Below are 26,375 nucleotides of genomic sequence, written 5' to 3' on the forward strand. Positions count from 1 at the left end.
GAATTCATTACATCTTCTACATGTGACTCATTCCCAGTTAATATTCTCGGATCATTTATAGACATATTGTGGGATTGTCTGAATGTGACTCCTTTCTGTAAAAATTCATCCCTTTGAGTGATATGCTTCACTCAAAGTGATCAATTATGATTCCACCCTGTGGATTTTCCTCTCACCAAAGCACATGCAGCAGTTAAGAAGTTTAGATGTCAGCCACCACATATATTGGTGTGGCAACAATGGGCCAATTCTTACCTTATTGTCATGATGGAGAGATCAGCGCGAGGACACATGCGACCAGCCGGAAAACAATGAGAGCATGGGATATGGGTTACTATTTGCTTAAAGAAGAAATGCAGCACAATTCTCTGTAGCCTTCTTATTATGTGACTGGACAATATATTTTAATTGACGACTGACTTTCAATTTGAAATTTTCTTGAGCTGTAAGCCATGATCATTACAAATACAAAAACTAAAGGTGTGTTGTTTTTCATTTGGTGTGGAATTTATGTAATATGTGAGTTTCTTTCCTGAAATAAATGACTAATATATTTAACTTCAGGATATTCTATTTTTTTATTCAATATACGGTATATCAAGTATAAGAAGAAAAACCATTTAGGTGCAGCGACTGTAGCAGATGTAAAGTGTCTGGGTGAGGTGAAATGAGGATGGATACCAGAGGAGTTGATATTTTGGCTGATAGAGCATTTTAGGTCTCGTTTATTGAAAAAAAAAAAAGAAGAGTGGTCATCCACACATGAGAAATCACAGTAACACCAGCTTCTTTATCAGTCACTTTTTTCTCATGGATGGTTTCAAAGTTTGCTTTTCTTAACAACTGTTCACCATAAACCATAAAACATGTTATATTAGACTGTCGTAAAGATTTATAAAAAAAAAAAAAAAAAGGGAGAGTTTGGAAAAATAAAAAGTTTAGTGTAATAGTAATAGTGAAGAAGAACTTGTATTTTTCATAATGTGATTGTTAAAGAAATATGGTGACATATGACGTTTTGTCTTTGTTTTCATGTGTAAACTATACCACGAAGAACCACGCTCCACACCAGCAGGTGGCGGTAATGCCCACTTTTAAGCTTTGTTGCCAGCCACATGAAGAACAATTTGGATCCACCGGATTTCTTATGAGTGCGAGCTCATAAGAAATTTGGTTTTACCGGATTATTCTCCGGTAAAACCAGGACATTAGGATGAAGATCACGATGGAAAGTTGCTCATCGGGAGAACAATGCGGCATGTTTGACTCTGTGAAGGAAGAGAGCGAAGGTAAAACACTTCATTTGATGATGAGGAAATAATTGTGACCAATCGAGTCGATCAAAGCACGAGGTAAACTGGGAAAAACTTTTTATGTCACGTTGAAAGACATATGGTTCTTCACACAAGAATCTGTATATATCTGCACCACAGATGTATACAGAGAGCTCAAACTACAGACACAGTCCTAGCAGTTGCATTCAATGCCTTCAAATATTAGTTTATTATTAATAAGAATTTGTTATTGTGACAGGCCTATGTTCATGTGTTTCCTACAGAAGAGCAGCAGCTGCTGGTGGTTAAAGAAGAGGTTCCTGATCTCAGTATTTCCAGTTTGGACCAGCAGAACTTCACATGTTACCAGGTGAAGAAGGAAGAGGAGGAGGAACAGTGGATCAGTCAGGAAGTAGAGCAGCTTAATGTGAAGAAAGAAGAAGAAGAGAAACCTCAGTTGCCAGAAGTTCATCACATCAAAAGTGAAGACAGCAGAGAGACAGAAGCTCCAACCAGCAGCTCAGCTGAACAGATGAAAACAGAACCTGATGGAGAGATCAGTGGAAGACCAGAACCCGACAGAGAACCGGATCCAAGTACTAATTCACAGCCAAACATTGAAAATAGGCATTCAGTCTCTTCTGAGACTGAAGTCAGTGATGAGGGTATAGATGACAATCTATCAGGTTCTGGATCTGAAAATGAAGACAGTGATGAAGATTGGAGGGAACCCAGAACACGTCAGTCAGGTGTAAAGAGTAAAGCGGGACGTAAAGCTGCCAAGAAGGCCTTCAGCTGTCCTGACTGCGGTAAACAGTTTGTGAGGAAGCAGATGTTCCAGAAAAATATAGCAGGTCATTCAGGATAAAACATCTTCCAGCTGTTCAGTTGAGAAGAATCACTCTAAAAGGAAGCGGAATAGGGATTCACAGACGAGACTCAAACCAGGAAGGAAATCCTTTTCTTGTGATGATTGTGGTAAAACCTTTCAGATGCAAGCTACTCTTAAAGCTCATATTAAGAGAGTCCATTGTGCTGAAAAATTAGTTTGTAAAGACTGTGGTAAAAGCTTTTATTCCGAGGCTCACTTAAAAAATCACCAGAGACACCACACTGGAGAAAAACCCTTTGCCTGTGATAAATGTGGCAAAACATTTAGACAGAAGTTTTGTCTTCAAAGTCACATGGTGTGCCACAGTGAAGAAAAACCATTTGCCTGTGATCAGTGTGATAAAAGGTTTAGCCGGAAGACATCCCTTAAAATTCACATGACCATCCATAAGGGAGAAAAGCCATTTGGATGCAGCGACTGTGGCAAATGCTTCAGACTTGCATATGAACTAAAAGGTCACATGGTAACCCACTTAGATGTAAAGCCATTCATTTGTGGGTATTGTGGTGGCAGATTTACTCGCGAAACAAGTCTGAGCCTGCATGTTAGACGCCACACTGGGGAGAATCTGCTGCCGTGTGATAAATGTGATAAAAAGTTCACTCGAAAGTCTGACCTTCTGAAACATATGAAATTTCATGCAAAAGAGGAGAATGTGTGGTCTGGAAAGGGTTGCTTTGCTTGTGAAGAATGTGGAAGAATGTTTGTGCAGAAGAGTCACGTTGAAAGACATATGGTTATTCACTCAAGAAAGGATCAATTTAGATGCAATATTTGTTTGAAGAAGTTTACGAGAGCTGAGGGTCTGAAGAATCACAAACGGAGAATTCACAGTGAATAGAGATTTCAGTTCATTTGGAAAGATTTTCTACTTCAATCCCACAGCAGCTTGCATTTTCAGGGTTTCCGCCAGAGTCTTATAGGCTTGGTGGCCCGCCGTGCTTTACTAGCCCCACTGCCAGGCGGAGCTTTTCTTGTTTATGTTTTTAGGTAAATAATAAAAAATACATTTCTTTTTTCTTAAAGCTGGATTGCAAGCGTCTCTGTTCTGAGCGTTTCACTGACGGAGCAGATTTATTCCCAAAAGATAAGTTTATTGCATTTAAAGCCGGACCAACAACACCGCTGGCCCCTCTGCGCGTTGCCTCACGCTACTGCAGATGGATGTCTTAAGTTTACCTCAGCGCGGATCGCGCACGCCTCCTTTCACTCAAACCGGACACAGGCTCACCTGTATGGATATTTACATCAACTTCCTGTGAGGAATTATGTTTCTTTCCAGAGTTTTTCATCAAGGTTATAGTTTAAATGTTTTTCAGTAATTACCCAGAAATACTTTTACATCTCCTGTCTACTTAACATCTTTTAATACAAAAACATGATGGACCACTGGTGGACTGCCTCGGTGCCCCGACCACTGGGCTTAGCAAGTTTTCTGGGGGGTAAACCCTGAGTTTGTTTCCTTTTAATTAGGATTAATGTTCATATTTTTTGTTTTGACTGCCCCCTTCCTGATTTCCTTTTTTGTCACATGTCAGTGATTTCTAATTCTAAAGCTTTGGGACTCGATCAAACCAGTGATTGCCTTTATCCACAAATTGTGAAAACATGGGACAGTGGGGAACCTTGCAAGGATCACTGACCAAAATTACCCCAAGAGTGCAACAACAACAACTGATCCAAGAGGTCACAAAAGACCCTATGACAAAAACCTGCAGGCTTCACTTGACTCAGTTAAAGTCACAGGTCAGGCCTAAAGCAACAGAAAGAAACTGGCAGAAATGACCATCCATCCATTTTCTCACATCCTTGTCCCCAGTGGGGTTGGGAGGGGTTTCTGGTGCCTATCTCCAGCTAACGTTCCAGGCGACCCTGGACAGGTCGCCAGTCTGTCGCAAAATTACCATTGAGTTCCAAATTGAAAACCACTGCTGAACAAAAAAAACATTAAGACTTGTCTTAGTTTTTCCAGAGCGTATCATGATTATCCCCCAGAAAATGACGACGGCATGGGATGCTGGTTACTATTTGGTTAAAGAAGTCCAACACAATGCTCTGTAACCTTCTGATTTCCTGACTGTACAATATATTTCCATTTACAACTGACAAATTTGAGGTTTTCCTAATCTGTAAGGAGTAATCATCACAAATACAAAAAATAAAGGGGGGATATATTTCATTTTGTGTGGAAAAGTATTCCTGAAATAACTGATTGATATATTTAACTTCGAGATATATTATTTTTATTGGGTACCTATTTATGTATCTCTCCATTTTTGTTTGATTTATTTATCTTGGAACATTTGAACGTTGTTGGAGCCAACTGTCTCCAGCAGATGGCAGCAGTGAGACAAGAGGGCTGCGTGTGTCTGTGCAGATGCCTGACCAAAATCCATCTGAGGTCCATCACAATTTTGAATCTGTCGGATTCCGTATGAGTGTGAGCTTTTCGATTTAAAGTGCAACCCTATTTTCCTGTAAAGCCAGAGCATTAGGGGCGCAAGAGGACCACGGTTACGATGGAAATCATCACATTTGGAGAACAATCCAGCTTTGTTGATTCCGTGAAGGAAGAAAGTGAAGGTAAAACACTTAATCTGATCATTTTGGAATGGTTCTCATCATGAGAGCCTGTGGAAGAATGAAGAGAAAGGGATAGAGATGCAGACAGCTGAGTTCCTACTGTAGACATAAACACATAGATGTGAACTGGGGCAGAACAGGTCTCGTTGCCCTGAGGTGGCATCAATCAGTCTTCTAATTGATTTGTCTGTGTAGTCACGTCAAGGCTTACTTTAATTTTAATCCACTGCTCCTTGTCAAACAAAAAAAAAGTTGATCTTACACAGTTTTGTGTTTTTTTTTTATTCACTGAGAAAATCAGTGTTTTTTTTTTTTCAACTTAATGTGTCATGCTCACTGTCAGGTTGACAGATATCAGTCAGCCACCATGCTCTGTTTTCCCACTTGTGCTTATTTAGAAGCATTAATTGCTGCCTCAAAATGATGGAAGCTCACTGGACGCAAATACTTGGGCTTCCTGAAAAGAGCAGTGTAGGCTTGTTAATCTAATAATGTAAAATATGACATATAAAGTTGCAGTATATACTTTACATATATAGTCTTTTACATATTTGTTGAAACTGTCAATATGTTGTGACAATATTTAGGGCCGACCCAAGAATATGTTCATTATATCCGTCATGCATGTATAATACAGGATACATTTATTTCACGTGTTTGCTGCAGGAAATCAGCAACTGTGGGTGGTTAAAGACGAGATTCCTGGTGTGAGCAGATCCAGTTTGGACCAGCAGAACCTCACATGTTCACAGGTGAAGACAGAGGAGGAGGAACAGTGGATCAGTCAGGAAATAGATCAGCTTACTGTGAAGAATGAAGAAGAGAAACCTCAGTTGCCTGAAGTTCATCACATCAAAAGTGAAGACAGCAGGGAGACAGAAGCTCCAACCAGCAGCTCAGCTGAACAGATGAAAACAGAACCTGATGGAGAGATCAGTGGAGGACCAGAACCTGACAGAGAACCAGATCCAAGTACTAATTTACAGCCAAATATTGAGAAAAGGCATTTAGTTTCTTCTGAGACTGAAGTCAGTGATGAGGGTGAAGACGACAATCTTCACCCTGGATCTGAAAATGAAGACAGTGATGAAGATTGGAGGGAACCCAGAACACATCAGTCAAGTGTAAAGAGCAAAGCGGGACATAAAGCTGCCAAGAAGGCCTTCAGCTGTCCTGACTGCGGTGAACAGTTTGTGAGGAAGCAGATGTTCCAGAAACATATAGCAGGTCATTCAGGAGAAACATCTTCCAGCTGTTCAGTTGAGAAGAATCACTCTAGAGGGAACAAAAACAGTGATGCACAGACGAGACTCAAACCAGGAAGAAAATCCTTTTCTTGTGACAATTGTGGTAAAACCTTTATAAAACTAGCTGCTCTTAAATGTCATTCCAGAACCCATTGTGGTGAAAAATCTGTTGTTTGCATAGATTGTGGTAAAATCTTTCACTCCCGGGATGATTTTAAATCTCACCGGAAACTGCACAATGGAGAAAAACTCTTTGCCTGTGATAAATGTGGTAAAAGATTTAGCCAGAAACATACCCTTAAAATTCACATGACTTGCCACACTGGAGAGAAACCATTTCAGTGTGAATTGTGTGATAAAAAGTTTACCTCAAATGGAGGTCTGAAGACCCACATGACCATCCATAAAGGAGTAAAACCATTTGCGTGCAGCGACTGTGGCAGATGCTTCAGACTGAAGAGTGATCTAAAAAGCCACAAGACAACCCACTTAGACATAAAATCGTTTGGCTGTGGTTACTGTGGCGTTGGTTTTTCTCACAAAAGAAGTCTTCTCCAGCATGTTAGACTCCACACTGGGAAGAACCTATTGTCATGTGATAAATGTGATAAAAAGTTTGTCGGGAGATATTATCTTCTAAGACATATGCGAGTTCATCTAAAACGGGAAAAACCGGTGACTGGAAAGGGGAACTTTTCTTGTGAGGAATGTGGGAAGAGGTTCCTCCAGGAGGCACATGTAAAAAGCCACGTGGTGAGTCACACAGGAGAGAAACCATTTAGCTGTGCTCATTGTGGCGCCAAATTCACCCACAAAAGAAGCATGCTGCGGCATGTTAGACTCCACACTGGGGAGAATCTTCTGTCATGTGATAAATGCGATAAAAAGTTTGCCCGGAACTATTATCTTCTAAGACATATGCGGGTTCATGCGAAAGAGGAGAAAGTGGAGACTGGAAAGGGTAACTTTGCTTGTAAGGAATGGTGAAGAAGGCGTGTTAGCCAAATAATTGCAAGGTTATTCACACAGGAGAGAAAACATTGACCAGTGACCTTTGTTTGAAAAAGTTTGCATGAGCAGAAGGCCAGAGGATGACCAAAATTATTTCAGAAGCTCAGGACGGGGATGCATATTTCTGCCCAAAACAGGCAGTGGACTGTAACTTTATTTGGTCTTTTGTGTAAACTTGCTATTTTTTAATAAATGCAGAAAGTGATCAATTTATTGTTTCTATAATGCATCTGAAGGACAAAAGGTGACAAAAATGTTTATTAGCATTAAATAAACTCCCCAATTTTTAAAGTTGATTTTACATCAAACATATTTTGTTAATATTTCTTGCGCTAAATGGAGGCCATTTTCCATAAAGCTATATTATTTCTATGCTTGGACATAGCTTCTTCAGCAATGACGTGTTGAGGTTTACCCTCCTTGTGGACGGTTTCAGTGTCTGTTTCCTGAACGCCAGTGCAGTCAGAAGTCTGCCCCTTGAATGTGTAGTTCACTAATGCAGACTGAGAGACATTTAGAGGCTAAATAAAAAACTTAGTGGGTATTTGGAGTTAATTCAGTAATTCATGTGGGAACACCAGGAATTTTTAATATTTAATTACTTTGCAGTTTTCTGAAACACTAAATTTGGAGGTTTTGTAATCTGTACGCTCATCACAAGTACAAGAAATAAATGGTTGAAATATTTCACTCTCTGTGAGGACTCTAAGTGAGTTTCACTTCCTGAAATAACTGACTAAAATATTGAACTTTATTAAGAAATTCTGCTTTTCTAGATGTACCTGTATATCTATCCGTTTTCAATCTAGCCTAGTCTGAATGTTGTATTAACCAACTGCCTCCAGCAGGTGGCAGCAGTGAGACACGTGGCAGTGTGTGGTTCTCCAGACGCCTGACCAAAACCCATCTAAGGTCCATAACTGTCGAAATCTTCCGGAGTGCTCAAGCGTAACCCTATTTTCCAGTCAGAACATCGGGGGACCGAAATTACGATGGAAACTTGCAGATTTGGAGAACAATCCAGCTCCGATGACTCTGTGAAGAACAAGAGTGAAGGTAAATCACTTCATCGTGTCATTATGAAACAAGTCTTATCATTAGATCCAGAGGAAGCATCAAGTAAACAAGTTGCTGCTCCCAATGTGTACTGAGAGATCCAACTATAGACATAAATCCCTAGATGTTAATCAAAGCCTAGAGTTATCATCTGATGTTATCAGTTTTTCAGGGTAAAAACTGAAAAACTAATGAGTTTGTTCATGCCCTCGGTGTTTGATTTGAGGAAACCAGTAAGCTGTAAACCCGAGTCAATGCGCTTCTGCGAACGACTATTATTTCTCGGAAGCAGAATGATTTGAACAAACTGTAAAAAATCATCACACCGGAATCCGTTCAACCTCCAAGTTCAAAGAAATCTCAGAGGACGCGGCGTATTCATACTCGGCCATGTCTATGCATAGTTCTCACATAGTCCAGTCCCTTGTTTGGCTGAAGCAGATCGTTTGGCCTGCGTTTAGGGGAGTTTCCAGGAATTGTCCAGCTGGAACATTTCAAGTTATCAGCACATCTCTCCAAATCTGAATTCCTTCCTGATTTTCCAGGTCATGGAGACTCTGGAGATTTGACACAGTACATATCTTTTTTGATGAAAACATGCCTTTCTGCAAACAGCTGTATTTCCTTGAGTTATTTCTTTTTTACTTTTGCTTGCGTAAAAGTATATTGAAGTAGTGCTACTTGGCTACTCTACCCACCTCTGTTTGTTCCTTGGTGTTTATTTAATGCTGGGAATAAACCCAGTCTTTAATTTCTGTGCAGTTGTTCTTTTCTGGTGATTCATGCATGTCACTGTTTACATCATCATTGTTTCATCATATTTTAACTGTTGGAGACAAATGTTGTTTGTTTTGTTTTCTTTTCTCTTTTTTTTCAAATTTTAGATCATTTTAGTGGCAATTGCCCTTCCTTTTACATTTTGGCATCCATTAATACATCAATTATGAATAAACATTTCAAATAAGTGTCCATTAGACAGCTATATTCACAATAAACAGACTTTGGTGTAAGATTTAACCAAGATGTCTGTGTTTCCTTCAGAAGAGCAGCAGCTGCTGGTGATTAAAGAAGAGGTTCCTGATGTGTCCAGTTCCAGTTTGTACCAGCAGAACCTCACATGTTTACAGGTGAAGAAGGAAGAGGAGGAGGAACAGTGGATCAGTCAGGAAGTAGAGCAGCTTAATGTGAAGAAAGAAGAAGAAGAGAAACCTCAGTTGCCAGAAGTTCATCACATCAAAAGTGAAGACAGCAGGGAGACAGAAGCTCCAACCAGCAGCTCAGCTGAACAGATGAAAACAGAACCTGATGGAGAGATCAGTGGAGGACCAGAACCCAACAGAGAACCAGATCCAAGTACTAATTTACAGCCAAATATTGAAAATAGGCATTCAGTCTCTTCTGAGACTGAAGTCAGTGATGAGAATGATGATGACAATCTATCAGGTTTTGGATCTGAAAATGAAGACAGTGATGAAGATTGGGAAACGCAGAACACGTCAGTCAGGTGTAAAGAGTAAAGCGGGACGTAAAGCTGCCAAGAAGGCCTTCAGCTGTCCTGACTGCGGTAAACAGTTTGTGAGGAAGCAGATGTTCCAGAAACACGTAGCAGGTCATTCAGGAGAAACATCTTCCAGCTGTTCAGTTGAGAAGAATCACTCTAAAAGGAAGCGGAATAGGGATTCACAGACGAGACTCAAGCCACGAAGAAAATCCTTTTCTTGTGATGAGTGTGGTGAAACCTTTCAGTGGCTTTATAAACTTAAAAATCATATGAGAATCCATCGTGGTGAAAACCTCGTTGTTTGTAAAGACTGTGGTAAAGGCTAACATTTTAAATATCATCTGAAACTCCACACAGGAGAAAGACCCTTTGCCTGCGATCAATGTGGCAAAACGTTTATCCAGAAGTATAGCCTTAGAGTTCACATGACAAGCCATACCGGAGAGAAACCATTTCAGTGTGAGCTATGTCATAAAAAGTTTACCTCAAATGGAGGTCTGAAGAATCACATGACCATCCATAAAGGAATAAAACCATTTGCATGCGGCGACTGTGGCAGGTGCTTCAGACTTAAGAGCGATCTAAAAGGCCATATGATAACCCACTTTGATGTAAAACCATTTGTCTGTGGGCTTTGTGGTGCCTGTTTTACCCAGAAACAAAGTCTGGTTTGGCATGTTCGATTTCACACCGGAGAGAAACTCCTGTCATGTGATAAATGTGATAAAAAGTTTGCTCGGAAGTCTGTCCTTCAAAGACATATCCTGGTCCATGCGGGACTTGCGCGAAAGAAGAAACCAGCTTCTCAAATCAAAAACTTTGCTTGTAAGGAATGTGGAAAAACGTTTCTTGAGAATTACCAAGTAAAACGACACATGGTTATTCACATCGGAGAAAAACCATTTAGCTGCAATCTTTGTTCAAAGAAGTTTGCAGGAGCGGAAGGTGTAAAGAACCATCATAAAAGAATTCACTGTCAATAGAGATTTCACACTGAAAATTAGTTTGGAAACACTATAAAACTTATGCTACCCTGCAACCTTGGGTGGCTCAGAGTAATGTAATAGAAAAGATCTTCCTCCAACATGTGATGCTGTGACACAGAGAAGATGAGACACACGTTGAGTTCTCATTAACGTCCAACGGAAGATTTATTCTTTTCGTGTGCTAACATACTCCATATTCAGTACTTTATATCTTTTGTCCTTTTAAATAAAAACAAAAGTACATGAGTTTGTTTTCAAATATTTTAACAACTTTTCTTTTAGACAGATATGATATACTTTACTATTTAAGCATAAGCCTAGAAAGATGAAGGCTATTGAACCCGTTACAGAATAACAATATTTTATCTGTTACAAAAAGGAAAACGTCACTGAAAAAGGCGTAATGCTCCTTTAATGGCGCGTCTCGTTACTAACTTAAACATTAATGTCGTTGGTTCTTGACAAGAAAACGCAATTTTACGGAAAAAGAAATGAAAATAGTGTAATTTATCTGCAAATTGTTTCGATACCTACAAAATTCAACAGTTCAACGGAAATTTAACAGTCTGTTAAACGTTTCTCCCCACAATACTCCTCACAAACCGGACATGACTCACTAGTCGACTTCCTATTCAATAACCTATTCAACTCCCACAAGTCATCTATATTCATGCACCAAGATACATTTTAACTAACCTGTGACACAGAAAAGATGAGACACACACGTTAAGTTCTCATTAACATCCAACGGAAGATTTATTCTTTTTGTGAGCTCAATCTTTTCTATGCTACCAATGAAATGCGCACCTAGTGGTCATGTGGAGAATTGCATGGACTAACTGAAATAATGCTAAATAACTTATGAAAAAATACAAAATAAAAAATTATGTTTGGGTTCTATATTCTTACTTATTGTCTTTATTTACTAGTTACTTGTTTTTCACCCTTCTACACTTGCCATAAAAAAAGTGATCAACTTATTGTTTCTGTAAACAGTCTGAAGGACAAAATGTAACTAAAATATGTAAAAGAACTAAATAAACTCCCCAATTTTTAAAGTTGATTTGATGTCAGATATATTTTGATGTGTTAATTTTTTTTGTGCTAAATGGAGGCCATTTTCCATAAAGCTTTATTATTACTATGCTTGGACATAGCTTCTTCAGCGATGACGTTTTGAGGTTTACCCTCCTTGTGGACGGTTTCAGTGTCTGTTTTCTGAACGCCAGTCCAGTCAGCAGTCTGCCCCTTGAATGTGTAGTTCACTGATGCAGAGTGAGAGACCATTTAGAGTTATCATACTGATAACTCTTACATTTTAACTTGAATAATAAACTCACAGGTAGATAGATGTAAAGAATTTAAAGAAGGATGACCTAAAGAAATGCACCTGGAATATCTATGCAGGGCAGTGTAGCTGCTTCATCAATTGCATTGCTGTGGATGAAAAATTGAGGTAAAATATTATGTTTGTTGGTATTGATTTGTCAGTTTTTATTTTTGCGAATCACTGTGAACTCATTGATTGTGTGTTTTATTATTTCTGAGAAGCAGGCTACTGTTGGGACTGAAGGAGTGGGACGTCAACTCTGCTCTCAGCAGGCCTTTTGGTTGGTTCCAGCTGAACCACAACATGGACTGAGATGTTTTGTACTTTTTATTGACAAAGTGGAAAGTGCATATATACTTTTTAGATATGATTTTAGCGTGGCTTGTTTGCTAGCTGATGATAAATGATCCAGTGATTGCAGGATTAATCCTGTTGCACTTTGGTTGCATGTTTAATTCACCACCTTCGTCTGAGTAAAGGTTCAGAAGTGCAACAGGTGGACATGGCCAGAGATGTCCTAGCTTCACAGAGACATGTTGGTGTTCGATTATTGAAAAGGACAAAAAGAATAAACTTAACCAGTTACTTCATAAATACAACTCATTACAGAAGCTGCCTTAGACTATTGCTATCGTACCAAAAGTTTAAAAAAAGTCAAAAGCACATAAAATATGTTATGTTTTGTTTGTTAACAAGTCATATCAAAACAAAAAGCAAGAAAGCTAACATTAGCCTAGCATTGCAACAGCAATCTCCATCAGCAAAAACCCTTAGCAGAGTGAGGTTCAGTAGTTTAGTAATGAAGGACCTGTCCCTGAGCGCTTCCACCCATTTGGTAAACATGCCAACAATAACAAGATGAAAATTTCTTTCCCTTAGCAGGGGACAGTTCAATGAAGTCCATCATCAAATAGTTAAAAAAGTAATTTAGCCACAGAAATGGCTAACATAATAAAAACAGTAACAGGATCACATGATGCAGAGCCATGAACAAAAAGCAGTAAATCAGGGTTAGTCAGAGCATTATAGCTAGTGGTACTGTCACAAAATCCTTGACACAAACAGGTAATAGTCCATAATTTTCCTTCAAATACAAAAGCAAACCAATTTAATTAGGTTAATTATTTATTTAATAAGACCTACATCAGATTTTTTTTTTTTTTTTTTTTTGCCCAAAAATCATCAGGAACTTTAGATATTGCTATTGGTAGTGGACACAGATGTTTGAGATAAAAAGCATATGTCATGGTTGAAGCTACACGCTTGACCCACATGCAGATGGAGAATGAATCAGATAAATAAAGTTTATTCTTTTCAAACAAATATTTGGTGTGATATCCTCCTCACTGTATTTAGCTCTTTCTGAAATATTTTGCACATTCATGAAGGCAGACCCACAAAATGTATTGTGCCTGCTACTCTCCTAATTTTACTGATGGTTTTGTTAACAAGATATTTTGACTGTACTGTCAAGCTGCCTTGTTAATAAATGCTCAGACTTTATTGAAGAGAAGGTGTCTATGATTATTTTGGTGTCTGTGAGGAAGTTTTGCCATCCAGTAGAGTTAAATTAATTTCTTCATGAAAGGCTGGCATGTTTGGGTGATGATTCCATGTCGTCTGGCAAAACATCCCAATCCCAGCTGTGACATTTCCCTGTTATGTTTGACTGCCTCTCCCCTGATCAGTAATAATATAATTTTATTTGCTATTTTTTAAACCACCCCTATCTACACTCTAATGATAACAATAGTCTGGATTATTGGTGCTTAATTTTTCCTTCTCATTTTAATGTTTTTATATTCTTCATCTCAGTTATAACTTGGGGATGACTGATAATGTAGTATGTATTATTGTTGTTTGAAACAGTTAACAGACTTTCACAGCCACCTCTCAAGTAAACAAAATAGTGAAACTAAACTTTCTGGTATATCTCTAAAGGTAAATTAAGGCTTTTCTGTTTTGACTTGAAGATTTTGTTCAATATTTGTGTATGTTACTTATTACTTCCAAAAATTACCATATTACTGTTGGCGCCATCTATTGGTCAAAATTTATTTAACATTAAAACCAGTCCTCCTATGTGGAAAATCCAGATTTAAGCCGAGTTACATTGGTTTAAGGGGATAAATATGCCACTCACAATATGGCAAACGCACTGCCGCGTTGTTTTCAAGCAAACCTGTTCTCCGGCGGGGGGAGCTCTTTGGTTACTAGGGTTACACCGAATGAGGGCGGCTGTGGAGATGCCTGCTCTAAAACCTCGGGTTGGTGGGGAGGGGGGGAGAGATGAGGAGGGCAGAAAACGCCAACACAAAGAAAGAATCCGAGGCCCTGTCGGAGAATGTTTCCAGCTCCCGTAACAGCTCCATGGATCCAGCCTGGCAGAAATGTTAGTGTTCGGCCTGGTTCGTGTGAAACGAGCCTCCGGTTCGTTCTACAGAAAGCGGACACCATGAAGGAAGTGAACCATGTCCACCAGAACACTGAAAGCCTGTCTTTGGAGGAGAAAGTGCGGATGAAACAGCTCGGTGTCCGCCAGCCGCAGGATGTTGGTAGACCCCAAACAGCTGGTAAGAAGAGGCTCTGCTGTTAGCTTGCCGTTGCTCCACAGTATGAACGTGTTAAAGTGGAGCGCCGAGCATTTTCATGAAGACCGCTCGGCTCTGCTAGTGTCGACTGAAATGACCAAATGGAGCAGTGGACGCACACACAGCGGTTTGAACCTCAACTCGTCTGTCACGTTGACCAGGTTAATAGGTTTAAAATGTTAACTAATCCCGTCATAAACATTCAACCAGTTATAATACGTCTCTATTTGACCGAACGCGACGTGTAACATTTAATTGGAAACACTTGAAGCAAAAAATGTAGAAATAAAATGGAAAAAATCAGAATCTATCCTAACTGATTGGACACTGATCATAAGTAGCAGCCAGGTGATGCTAATCAAATGCATTGATTAATTGACCACCAGGAGGTGTAGTGACGTTTTTAGACTGTCAAACAATTTCACTTGAGTCATCTGAAGATCATAGGTGAAGATTAAAAATGAAACCAGGTCTTAAAATCTGAAATCACGTGGCAATTTGTATTTGTTTACATTTAAACTTGTGGACTAGCTTTATAAATTGAGGCTTAATTTCAAAATCTTAAACTAATATTTTGTGGGGCTGGCTTCAGCTTTGGTTACTGCATGCATTTGCTGTGGCATTGTTTCGATAAGCTTCTGCAATGTCACAGGATTTACTCCCATGCAGCGCTGCATCAATTATTCACTGAGATCTTGTAGAGTGACCACTGTGCAAATCCTTCTCCAGCACGTCCCAAAGATTTTCAATGGGGTTAAGGCTCAGACTGTGTGGGGGCCGATCCATGTGTGAAAATACCATCTCATGCTCTCTGAACTCTTCTTTCGCAACTTTAGGGCAATAAATTCTCTCTTTGTGATCTTGGAATATGGTGGTGCCATCCAGCAACCACAGATCATCGCACATGACTCGCAGGCTTGTACAGTAGGACACCAGGCATAATGGGAGCATACTTCATCTACCTGTCTTCTTAGTCTGATGCTCCAACACTCAGGAAGAGGGTAAATCTGGATTAATGAGCCCACATAGACTTTTTCTACTCCTCCAGAGTCTAGTCTTTATTCTTCCTTCAGCCATTTTCTTAAGCTAGTCTCACTGATTTGTGGTTTTCTTATGACTACACAGCTGTTCAATTCCTATCCCTTGAGTTGCCTTCACATTGTGCATGTGGAAATTAAGTTTCATTACTACTGAATTTGAGTTGTTTTTTTTTTTTTTTTTTTTTTTATTGAGTCTCACCAAAGGTTTCGGTGATCGCAATCATTCAGGATTTATTTCAGACCACATTTCTTACTTGAAGATGATGTTTCCCACTACCCTTACAGTTTTTAGTAAAGTGTCGGACAGTTTTTTTTTACTTGTTTGCAGACTCCTTAGATGGTACCACCATCAAAACACAGGATTGGATCTCTTCATAGAAAAGCTGTTTTGTAATCTGGAAATGGTTTGGGTTTCTATCATTCTGCAGTGTAAAGCAGTATGTCCTAATTGTTTGCTGAAGTTTGGCCCAAACAGGGCAGTCCAAGAGGACAGTGATCCCAAACACAGCTGAAAATCTGCAGCACAATGGCTACGAAGTCAAAATGTGAATCCATCTGTTCCACAGCTGAAGCGAGCAAACTGGGTCAAGGCAAAGCTCCAACAGAATGGCTGAAAATGAAAAGACCGAGTGTGGTGCAATAGCCCACTCAAAGTCCAGACCTCAGCCTGATTGAAATTCTGTGGTGGGACCAAAGTGAGCTGTGCAGAAACCAATGTCTGCAAACCTCAATAAACTAAAGGAGAATTAGTCCAAATTCCTCCTCAATGACATGAGAGACAGAGAGAAACCCAGAGTTTACTGAAACTATTACTGGTATGCACGCTTGTTAATTTAAATGTAAACTCTTTTGCATCTGAGGAATTTAAGCAGTGGAAGAAAATCATGACTTCTCCTTAAAAGCATCTGACCGTAAAAAAACCCCATTTTTCTCCTGACATGGTGCCACATATACAAGGGGGGAAAAAAACATTTGTGGGTTAAGCAGAGGTGAGCATGTGGGCTGCACACATGGAAACTTTTGATGGAGGCTTTGTGATGGTTTTGGGCGCAATCTCCCCAAACCGAGAAAACAACAACAACAACAACAAAAAAACAGGTCTCACCGTTAACTAGCAAATTCAAATAATAAAGACTTCAAGATGAGATTCTGTGGACTAAGCTGTGGAGTTTGGTCCTCAGTTTCGAAAACTAGGACAAAGTGTAGAACAGTTTAAAGGAAAAATAATAAGCAGATTCTGTGTTAACTAGTGTTTAAGCAAACTGTAAGGTTTAGGAGGCTTGTAGTTGAAGTTAAGTTGTTGCTGACCTGTCCAAATTAACAGAGAACTTGTAACACGCAGCTCTTCACCTCGTGCAAAATGGATTGACTTCTAAAAGGGGGGCATGTTTATGTTGCATAAAAATGCATACGTTTGTGGGTTTTCTTGCCTACAATGTAAACATGTCAAAAGAGTCTATTGTCATATTACCCAGTATTTCTCCACAACTTCAACTGTCTGACTGTGGTTGACTTTGACATGAGGCCTTTTTTTTTTTTTTTTTGCCGATAGGCTCTGTGTGGTTTTCTCTAAACATCTTTTTGGAAAGGATGTTGTTTAGGAAGCCCTGTGGTTTATCCAGGTCCAACTTTGCAAATGTAAGTCATGCATTTTGTTGTAGAGAGAAGAGGCATACAGAACATTAAAGGATGGTACCTGTAGCTATGAAATAAAAATTTAAATTATTAAACGAAAAAGAAACATGCAGAACATCCACTTTTGTGTGTGGCACAACAGTTGCTTTTAATATTATTAAATGACTTGTTTATTACTAAGACTTTTTAATATTAATACTACAATCCCCAGAATGTTGTATGTGTGCCACCGAGGTGACTTTAATTTGACAGTTCATTTCACTTGTGCTTAAAGTGTTCAGCTTTACTTCCTCCTCATTCACTGTTTAAGCGGTAATTTATGAAGAGGTTTATCTTTGTACATGAAGAGAAGGAAAGACAGCCTCAATTTTATTATATTCTTTTAATTAATGTCAAGACCGACACACAGCTTTTATCCAAGCTTTTAATTTTTTGCTTCGTGCATTTCTCTGTTTCCAGCAGATCTTCGGCCCTTGGAGGTGATGAAAGAGAAGGTTCCCTGGAGCCCCAGTACGGATCCGCAGAATCCAGAACCTGTTCACGTAAAAGAGGAAGAGGAAGAACTGTGGATCAGTCAAGACGGGGGGTATGATTACGGGTTGAACGAAAACGAATACAACCGACTCCCATTAACTGTTATTGTCAAGACTGAAGATGAAGAAGAGGAACCTCAGACTTCACAGCTTCATCAAAGCCAAACTGACGCCAGAGAGGTCGATCGTCCAACCAGCAGCTTTAAGTGGATCAAAAAGGAAACTGATGGAGAGGACTGGGGACGGCTGGAACTGGTTAGGAAACCACGTGCTCCAAGACCAAAGAGTGGCGCGGAGGGTTTAGAGACCCCTGAGACTGAATTCAGTGAAGAAGACGATTGGCAGGAACCTCTGTCAGAGACTGATTCCGGCTGTAAAGGAAGCAGAGCAACAGAGTCAGGAATAGGCAGCGACAACAGATGCAGCACTGTGAAAAAGCCGTTCAGCTGCCCAGAGTGTGGTAAACAGTTTCTGTACAGGCAGTCTCTGAAGAGACACATGAGACGCAACATAGAAAAAAGCTCCAACTGTTCGGTTAATCTGAAATGTGCTGAAGTGAAGCAAAATGCAGATTCAAAGACCAAAGTCCACACGGGGAAGAAAAACTTCAGCTGCGATATGTGCGGAAAAACTTTCAGAGACCATTTCAGCCTGAAATCTCACATGAGAGTCCACTCTGAGGAAAAGCCCTTTGGCTGCGAAATTTGTGCCAAGTGCTTCAAGCATGAGCACAACCTAAAGATACATATGAGAATCCACACCGGAGAGATGCCGTTCAGCTGCGAAGTTTGCGGTAAAAGATTTAAGCATCAGCACAATCTGAAGACGCACATGAGAATCCACACTGGGGAGAAGCCTTTTGTGTGCGACATCTGTGGTAAAAGAGCGAGACACCAGAACAACCTGAAGACGCACATGATAGTCCACAGAGGGGAACGGCCCTTCGGTTGTGATCTCTGTGGTAAAAAGTTCAACCGTAAAACGAGTCTTAGGGCGCACATGACGGTTCACACGGGCGAAAAACCGTTTGCTTGCGATATCTGCGGTAAAAGCTACAAGCGCAAAACGCACCTTCGGACTCACATGACCGTTCACAACGAAGAAAAGCCTTTTGGCTGCGACGTCTGCGGTAAGCGGTTCAATCGTAAAACGCATCTCGGGACGCACATGGCGGTCCACACCGGCGAGAAGCCTTACAGCTGTGACTTCTGCGGTAAAAGGTTCACCCGGAAAACGCATCTAGATTCCCACATCACGGTTCACACGGGAGAAAAACCTTTTGGCTGTGCCGTGTGCGGGCAGGAATTCTCCCAGCAGGGAAGTTTAAACAGACACATGACATTACACTTGGGATAAAAGCACATTTAGACCTGGAGGTAAAACCTAAAGCTAATTTCTTCACCTTCATGACAGAGGTCGCTTGTCTTATTGTATGCCTTTTTTTCTTTTGGAGATTTTGACTTTCATTACTACAAGTATGAGCGTTATAACTCTAACTGTGCAAGAAGATGGAGCAACTGAGCATCTTTTTCTTTACATTTACCCTTTGTCGGTACTGTTCAGAAACACTAAGTAAATCATGCTCATTGTTCATCTCACTCCTGTTTCAGGCAAATTTATTTTATTTTTTGTACTATTTTGTAACTCATCTTTGGTAGCGTGAATGAGTTGGAGTATAAAAATAATTATTAACTATCAATGTGAAGTGAACACTTTGAGGTATTTGGTTCTGAAAGCGCTTTAATCTTGTCAATAAAGCAATACTTTGCTAAATGACCACCAGCACACCTACTTGATAAATCAGAAATTAAAACCAAATTTTTGGGCTAAAGAAAAGGAATTTAGCATTTAAAGACTGCAAGACTGAAAGTAAGTTGGAGTAAGGAGACACATTTTTTTCCGGTTTTGGTGGATTTAAGTTTCTGACTAATAAGTTTATGCACTAGTATAGTTCGGGAGATCATGACCAACTGATTATCCAGTTGTAAAAATGACTGAGCCTAACAGTCACTTGTATGTATGTATTTGTATTCATGAGTTATTATTTTCACATACCTTTTAAATATAAAACAGAGAAGCAGAATGTGACCAAGGGTGTTTATGAAAAAATGTCAGTATATGGATGTCTAAAGCATATAAAGAAGTTGTTTGTTTAAAATAAACTTTGTTTTTCTTAAGTTCTTTTTTTTTAATATACTCTTTGAATGAAATAATTTTGCTTTCTGTATAATGGTGGAATAGATGTAACTTAAGTACAATCATGGGAAAATGTTTTAACTGAAACATTTTACGAACTTTGCAGCTTCAGATTTTGTGCTAACAATTTATATTGCTTTGAGCTTATTGTGCAGAGTGATCAAATGCAGATTAAGGCGACTTTATTTTTAAAGGTTTACTGTAAAAAAAAAAAAAAAAATTTGCGCATCACAAGCAGTTAACATTTCCATCAATTCTAGTATCAGCATCAGATGAAGATATAAAATAGCCCAGATAAAATCATAACTAATCTAATAATCAGGTTTCGCGCAGATTTTCGTTTAATGTTAGCAATAGATGCCTCCGATGGGGTGGGGGGGGTGGGGGGGTATTTTGCATCAAAATGGGCCCACATGAAGGTTACTGCTGTTGTAATATTGTAGCTGAAAGATTAGTTTACTGGTTTATTAAGACATTCCAAGCTGAGAGGTTCTGCTGGAAAGATGAGTAAATTGTCAAATTCACAATGAGTTTTTTTCCAGACAGAACCGGTGTAACGGGGTCAGGCTTGTTGCGCACATTAACCTTTTCAACTCTCATCTTTCTCTGGGCTGAGATCAATGCTTTGAGATGACCACTCCAAAACATTGACTATGTTGTCCTTGATCCACTTTCTTTCTAATTTGGTGGCGTTATTAGGGGCACTGCCTATTGGAAGAGCCATTTGTATCCAAGATGTAACTTATTGCCTCTTGTAATGTTGATTTTATATTTCCAGGATGTTGCCACCCCATCACTTCACAGTTGAAATTGTGTTCTCAGATTTATGAGCTTCTGCCTTCTTTATCCAAATGTAACAATGGTCATCATGACCAAACAACTCCATCAGGTCTTTTATTCCTGAGTTTGGTGAGTGAACTGCAATCTAGCTTTTAATGTTGCTTTTAGAGTAATGGCCTCTTGCTTTGGTCTCTGAGTCCATTAAAAAGAAATGGAGCAATTTCACTGTGGATAATGACAGCGTCTAACCAGTGTCACACTGAAACCGACTAATCTCTGAGACACAAAATTGTCCTTCCTGAACAGCTTCTGTATAATTCAAAAAGATCAATGTGGCACCTCCAGACTTTTAAAGGTCTGCAGTTCTCTTCCTGCCATTTTGACTGATTTGATATTAACGTCATAAAAAATAAGGAATGTATTTGAGGTGTTGCCTCAACGTGCATCCGCGAGTATTGTTTAAATTCATATAAAGATTGCGTTTTAAATATGTGAATGCAGAAATCTTCTACCCCTGTTTAAACGCTTCTCTGCTACGTCTCGATGCATACACGGCACTGTTTCCCCTCCCAACATGGCTGACACGACGACGCGTCATTGCAGTGAGATGACAAGACTGAGGGGTCGCGCGTTTTAAGAAAAACCATTAATTCTAAGTATATAATTTACGCATTGACATAATAAGGCAACATTTTGAAAAAACGAAACTCACGATGCACGTGAAAACCACGAAAAATATGGTTACTATAGTGACGGAGAATAAAGGCGTCTGTCCAGGTGCCTGTTTAGAACAAATGAACCGTTAAGAAATATTTATCAAAAAGTTGTTTAAAGGGACTGAAGGGACACTGCCGTGTATGTTAGGCCCATTAAGTAAATCTGACGCTTTCATCTGACTGAATGGTGAGCGGGTATTGTTGGCATCGATTCGGTTCTGTGTTCGGAGGAGGCCCGGTTCGACGAGCTCAGCGCCAGTTAGAACAAAAAAAAAACACAATGAAGGAAGTGGAATATGCTCATCAGAACAGACTTGAAAGTCTGCCTGTAGAGGACAAAGTGCAGAAGAAATACCACGGCGTCCATCAGCAGCAGGACGTTGGTAGAAATCAAACGGCTGGTAAGAAGAAGCTCTGATTTAATGCTATTAGCTAGCTGTAGCTCCCCTCTCCTGTGCTGGAGCAGAAAAAAGCCCAATCTGTGTTTTTTGTACATTTGAAACCGAGTCGTTTTCCTCCCTTTCAAATGGTTTTTGCAGCCCAATCGATTTGCATTTATTATAACTACGAAGATATGAGATATTTTGACGCAATCTAACGTTTGCACATTGTAGCCGAAACTGACGTGAAAATAGATTAACGTGGTTAATAACATTTATTTCTTTAAGGCTTAAAATGGACTATTGAAGGATTAAAAGTGAATGGTCCTAAGCTATTAATTGTATTGCTAAAGTAGTCTTCAGCATACTCATACTGAACAAAGCGCTGGTAAAACAAGAATGCAAAACTGTATGAGTTTAAATGAGTATTTGCTAATTAACCAAATACATTTAAAGAAAGCATAAAATAAATATTAGTGAAAAACACTGTTTTCTATCAGATAAGAAATAATGTGTTTTTAAAGACCAGACCTTTCCATGTGTCAGGTTTTTAGATTACATATGATTTAACAGTGCTTTATAGTTTTAGTTTTGGTAATCTCCTCTAACACACACACACACACACACACACACACACACACACACACACATATATATATATATATATATATATATATATATATATATATATATATTTAAATCTTGTTAGGATATTTTTCTATTTATCTTTGTTTATTCATCTTCATTTTGTTCCAAAACTATTTTAAAACCTTAAACAAATTATTCTGTATTATGGTTCCTCTTCCTTTAAACCAAATTCTAAGTATCATCTATTCTACAGCATCTTTGCACAGCTCTGCCTGAACTATTCTTAATTCACCTGTCTGACTTTGAAGAATACTTTTTAAATATTTGAAAATCCCATATTTGCATGATCAACTCGCCAAAGAGCAGACAAGTTGTATAAGGGAAGAATAAATTTCAGGATGTTATTTCTGAAATAACAAAAAATGAATGGTTTTATGCTCTCAGCACAAATTCTTATATTGGGTCATCCTTTTAACATGATCCAATTTCAGTTAAAAACACAATGACTAAGTTTAATTGTAGCAGATTGTAAAATTGTTCCAGCCACAATCTGTATTTAGAACACCATCTCTTGGGAAAAGAATTGAATTCATAATGGGGGGGGAGGAATAGCAAAATATTAAACAAGGTTTTGATAATTGGCCCACCAAATGTGATTATGAAACATAAATATTATCTGTTCTAGGTTCTAAAGTGATTAAAATTTAAGCTGAACTTTACAAAAACACACAATGTCAACTGAACTTTACAGTTTTCTTAATATGAATAGAAATGTTTTAAATCCAATTTGCACTAAGATTTGTACAACTGTATAAACAACAGGGGGCGCTATTGAGAACATCATTAACGTTCTAATTTCCAGACAATATTGTTGCACACAGTATGTTTAGATTTGTGTATAACCCAAGAGTGCTGGCAGGAATCTTGGGCCCTCTGTCGGTCAGGGGCCTTAAGAATTGTCATAACTTTCCCCCCCTGCATGGTGGCCCTGGTACAAGGATGAAGTAGGACTGAGAGAAAATATGAACTTAAGACAGAAATCTATTGATTTAAGAGGGTGTTCTTTCTTTTTACCTTCACTGTATATCGACTGTTTTACTATTTTGATCGTTACTCCTTTATTTTATTGGACACAGCTTCTCTTCTTCTTTTCTCTGAGAGCCTCTTCTTTGGGTTTTAAACCTTTATCCAAAGATAAAAACCCAAGTTTGTGAGACCTACAGTGCAAATAAGCTACAATTAAGTTTTTTTTGCAGGATCATTTTGTAAATTTTCTGAACCTCTCACCTTTATGAACCTCTCACAACCTCTCACCTTTGTGATATATTTAATAAACTGCTTGAACTTATATTATATTGCTATATTGCAGTATATAGAACTGCATAAATTTTGCATCCTGCACCAGCCTCTGTTTGGACTGTTTCACTTTCCTGTTTAGTCATGTGGCTTCAGTCATATTTTTGTTTCTCTTACAACTGGCTCTGCTAATGGATGACTAGCGTCGCCATCTTCTGAGTGGGAGCCAAACCACAACACTAAAAGAAGGTCTAAGTGGATGTTATTAGTTAATCGATTGGAACTAATTTTAATCTAACAAACCATTAAATATTGTTTGCATCCCTACACCTAAATTGTGTACTATATTCAGCTGAAACATACAGTATGTAAAGTCACAGCTATTTGATGTTTTTTTGTGTGTTTTCAGAAAGTCAGCATCTTTGGGGGAAGAAAAATGAGATTTCTTGGAAAGTCAGTCTGGGGCAACAGGATGCAATCCCTTTCTACATAAAGGAGGAAGAGGAAGAACTTTGGATCAGTCAGGAAGGAGACGAGCTGCTTGGAGGAGATGAAGCTGAATACGCAAAATTTCCAATCAATGTCATAGTGAAGAATGAAGATGATGAAGAGGAACCCGAGTCTTCACAGCTTAATCAGAGCCAAACCAACACCGGAGAGACAGAACCTCCAGCCGGCAGCTCGTTTAAATGGATTAAAACAGAAACTGATGGAGAGGACTGGGGCCGACTGGAACTTATCTCGGAGACCGATCCAAATAATTTCAAAATAAATAAACACAGAAGGGCTGCAGACTCCCTAGAGAATGAAGCCAGCGAAAATGAAGATAATCACTGTTATAATAACTGCCATGGACCAATAGCAGGGACTGAAAATCGATGGAAGGGAAGCCAGTTAGCTGAGGCAGGCATGAACAGCGATGCAGGCTGTAATGTTTCCAAGAAGGCCTTCAGCTGCTCTGAGTGCGCTAAACAGTTTCTGGACGAGCAGTCTCTAAGGAGACACATGAGACGCAACACAGAAAAAAATTCTTCAGACTGTTCAGTTATTCAGAAATGCTCCGAAGTGAAGAAAAATGCAGATTCACAGGCCAAGGTCCACACAGGCAAGAAAAACTTCAGCTGCGAGATATGTGGCAAAACTTTCAGAGACCATTTCAGCCTTACATCTCACATCAGAGTGCACACAGGAGAGCAGCCGTTTGGTTGTGACGTATGCGGTAAAAGATTTAAGCACCAGCATGACGTGAAGAAACACATGAGAGTCCACACAGGAGAGATGCCTTTTTGCTGCGAAGTTTGCGGAAAAAGATTCAAGCACCAGCATAATCTGAAGACGCATATGAGAATCCACACGGGGGAGAAGCCCTATGTTTGTGATATTTGTGGGAAAAGATCAAGGTTTCAGCACAACCTAAAGACGCACATGATAATTCACACAGGAGAGCGTCTGTTTGACTGTGATCTTTGCGGGAAAAAGTTCACTTGTAAGAAAAGCCTTAAGGCGCACGAGTCGGTCCACACCGGAGAAAAACCGCACAGCTGCGAGATCTGTGGTAAAAGTTACAAACGGAAAACACACCTCAGGACTCACATGACGTCCCACACTGAGGAGAGGCCTTTTGGCTGTGAAGTTTGCGGCAAAAGATTTAACCGTAAGACATACCTTGAAACGCATATGGCGGTCCACACAGGCGAGAAACCTTATAGCTGCGATTTCTGTGGTAAAAGATTTACCAGGAAAACACATTTGGATTCACACATTATAGTTCATACAGGAGAAAAACCGTTTGGCTGTGCCGTCTGTGGGCAGGAATTCACCCAACAGGGAAGTTTAGACCGGCATATGACATTACACCTGGGCTAACAAGAGTTTGTGTGAATGCAATGTGTAGACTTGTAAGCTAGGTAACTGTGACTGTAAGACTTCTCTGGTCTTATATATTCTGAGCTCCAAATGGAAATTAGGCCAAATATACATAATCTTAAAATTAATAAATAAATCCAAAAAGTTTATCAACTGAAAAGGTATTGAATAAACTCTTAAGAAGTGAAGTGTTATGTTGATTAGTTTGGATATTACGTTTAGCTGGTATAGTAGTATGGGGATATTACAGATTAAAGACCAGTGGCATCACTACAAACACCCATCAGTAGGTTGATACAAATTAGTTGTTTCTCTAATTCTAATTAATTTGGGAGAAATTTGTGTTTCTGTATATATCTTGGGAGAATTTGATTTTCAACTGTCAGCTTGAGTTTGAAGAGATGTTCGTCAGCTCAAAGCCTTGGGATCTGTTGACTAATTACTGCTTTGGTTAATCATGTAAGCAATTTGTGTTGCATGACAGTAACAGAGTGTTTACAAACACTAAATAAATACTTTCTGCAATATACATTTGTATTTGTCAACTCATTGTCTTTAACCGAGGTTAGACTGTGGAATTAGGATATGCTCTATTTTTGACAGAGATAAGTTACCTTGACAGTGATATTAGGATGCAGTCTCTGTGCAATAGGCATAAAGTAATATTTAACTTGAAAAAGTAAGACAAACTGCAGATTTTGCAGCAAAACAAAATGAAATTTGACTGTAAGCTCATATTTTGGACATGGTCTGTGTGGTCTCCAGTGGAGAGCTATGAATTTTCTAATGTTCACCTTAGCACATGTGATAAATAAAGAAGCATTTATTACTATATACTTCTTTAACTTCTTTATTCAGGAATAAAGAAGTATTT

At 39.1% G+C, this 26,375-nt stretch overlaps 4 protein-coding genes and 1 pseudogene across 10 annotated transcripts; all 5 read left to right on the forward strand.

Annotated features, from left to right (window-relative positions):
• The first annotated feature begins 1,166 nt into the window (after window positions 1–1,166).
• Window positions 1,167–3,125, forward strand: LOC129367972 (gastrula zinc finger protein XlCGF57.1-like; annotated as a pseudogene).
• Window positions 3,126–4,583: 1,458 nt separating this feature from the next.
• Window positions 4,584–7,675, forward strand: LOC129367971 (gastrula zinc finger protein XlCGF57.1-like). The gene is made up of 2 exons (XM_055042699.1): window positions 4,584–4,749; window positions 5,416–7,675. Exons 1-2 carry the CDS (start codon window positions 4,686–4,688, stop codon window positions 6,981–6,983), a joined length of 1,632 nt encoding a protein of 543 aa, XP_054898674.1. The 5' UTR covers window positions 4,584–4,685; the 3' UTR covers window positions 6,984–7,675.
• Window positions 7,676–7,954: 279 nt separating this feature from the next.
• On the forward strand, window positions 7,955–11,613 carry LOC129367975 (uncharacterized protein DDB_G0283697-like). The gene is made up of 2 exons (XM_055042707.1): window positions 7,955–8,063; window positions 9,105–11,613. The coding sequence occupies exons 1-2, from the start codon at window positions 8,000–8,002 to the stop codon at window positions 9,578–9,580; spliced, it is 540 nt and encodes a 179-aa protein (XP_054898682.1). The 5' UTR covers window positions 7,955–7,999; the 3' UTR covers window positions 9,581–11,613.
• A 2,504-nt stretch (window positions 11,614–14,117) lies between these two features.
• Window positions 14,118–19,850, forward strand: LOC129367974 (zinc finger protein 501-like). Of its 7 annotated transcripts, none has more exons than XM_055042702.1 (3): window positions 14,118–14,453; window positions 15,308–15,472; window positions 17,606–19,850. In XM_055042702.1, the coding sequence occupies exon 3, from the start codon at window positions 17,629–17,631 to the stop codon at window positions 19,033–19,035; it is 1,407 nt and encodes a 468-aa protein (XP_054898677.1). In that variant the 5' UTR covers window positions 14,118–14,453; window positions 15,308–15,472; window positions 17,606–17,628; the 3' UTR covers window positions 19,036–19,850. The 7 variants fall into 7 exon arrangements, with proteins under 7 accessions (XP_054898677.1, XP_054898680.1, XP_054898675.1 ...); XM_055042705.1 differs by having other exon boundaries at window positions 17,609–19,850; XM_055042703.1 differs by lacking the exon at window positions 14,118–14,453 and adding an exon at window positions 14,467–14,632.
• A 1,612-nt stretch (window positions 19,851–21,462) lies between these two features.
• On the forward strand, window positions 21,463–26,311 carry LOC129367856 (gastrula zinc finger protein XlCGF57.1-like). The gene is made up of 2 exons (XM_055042473.1): window positions 21,463–21,772; window positions 24,045–26,311. The coding sequence occupies exons 1-2, from the start codon at window positions 21,556–21,558 to the stop codon at window positions 25,499–25,501; spliced, it is 1,674 nt and encodes a 557-aa protein (XP_054898448.1). The 5' UTR covers window positions 21,463–21,555; the 3' UTR covers window positions 25,502–26,311.
• Window positions 26,312–26,375: the final 64 nt, after the last annotated feature.

Source organism: Poeciliopsis prolifica, unplaced genomic scaffold, assembly GCF_027474105.1.
Source record: "Poeciliopsis prolifica strain line A6 unplaced genomic scaffold, Auburn_PproV2 SCAFFOLD018, whole genome shotgun sequence".
Lineage (NCBI taxonomy): Eukaryota > Metazoa > Chordata > Actinopteri > Cyprinodontiformes > Poeciliidae > Poeciliopsis > Poeciliopsis prolifica.

What these genes read in the sequence shown, in the direction of transcription:
- LOC129367974 (XM_055042700.1), top strand. Translation starts at nt 14,225, where the DNA reads ATGTTTCCAGCTCCCGTAACAGCTCCATGGATCCAGCCTGGCAGAAAT. An exon ending in TGGTAGACCCCAAACAGCTG is followed by an intron (nt 14,454 to 17,605) that starts GTAAGAAGAGGC and finishes CTCTGTTTCCAG; the next exon opens with CAGATCTTCGGCCCTTGGAG.
- LOC129367856 (XM_055042473.1), top strand. Translation starts at nt 21,556, where the DNA reads ATGGTGAGCGGGTATTGTTGGCATCGATTCGGTTCTGTGTTCGGAGGA. An exon ending in TGGTAGAAATCAAACGGCTG is followed by an intron (nt 21,773 to 24,044) that starts GTAAGAAGAAGC and finishes GTGTGTTTTCAG; the next exon opens with AAAGTCAGCATCTTTGGGGG.
- LOC129367975 (XM_055042707.1), top strand. Translation starts at nt 8,000, where the DNA reads ATGGAAACTTGCAGATTTGGAGAACAATCCAGCTCCGATGACTCTGTG. An exon ending in TGTGAAGAACAAGAGTGAAG is followed by an intron (nt 8,064 to 9,104) that starts GTAAATCACTTC and finishes TGTTTCCTTCAG; the next exon opens with AAGAGCAGCAGCTGCTGGTG.
- LOC129367971 (XM_055042699.1), top strand. Translation starts at nt 4,686, where the DNA reads ATGGAAATCATCACATTTGGAGAACAATCCAGCTTTGTTGATTCCGTG. An exon ending in CGTGAAGGAAGAAAGTGAAG is followed by an intron (nt 4,750 to 5,415) that starts GTAAAACACTTA and finishes TGTTTGCTGCAG; the next exon opens with GAAATCAGCAACTGTGGGTG.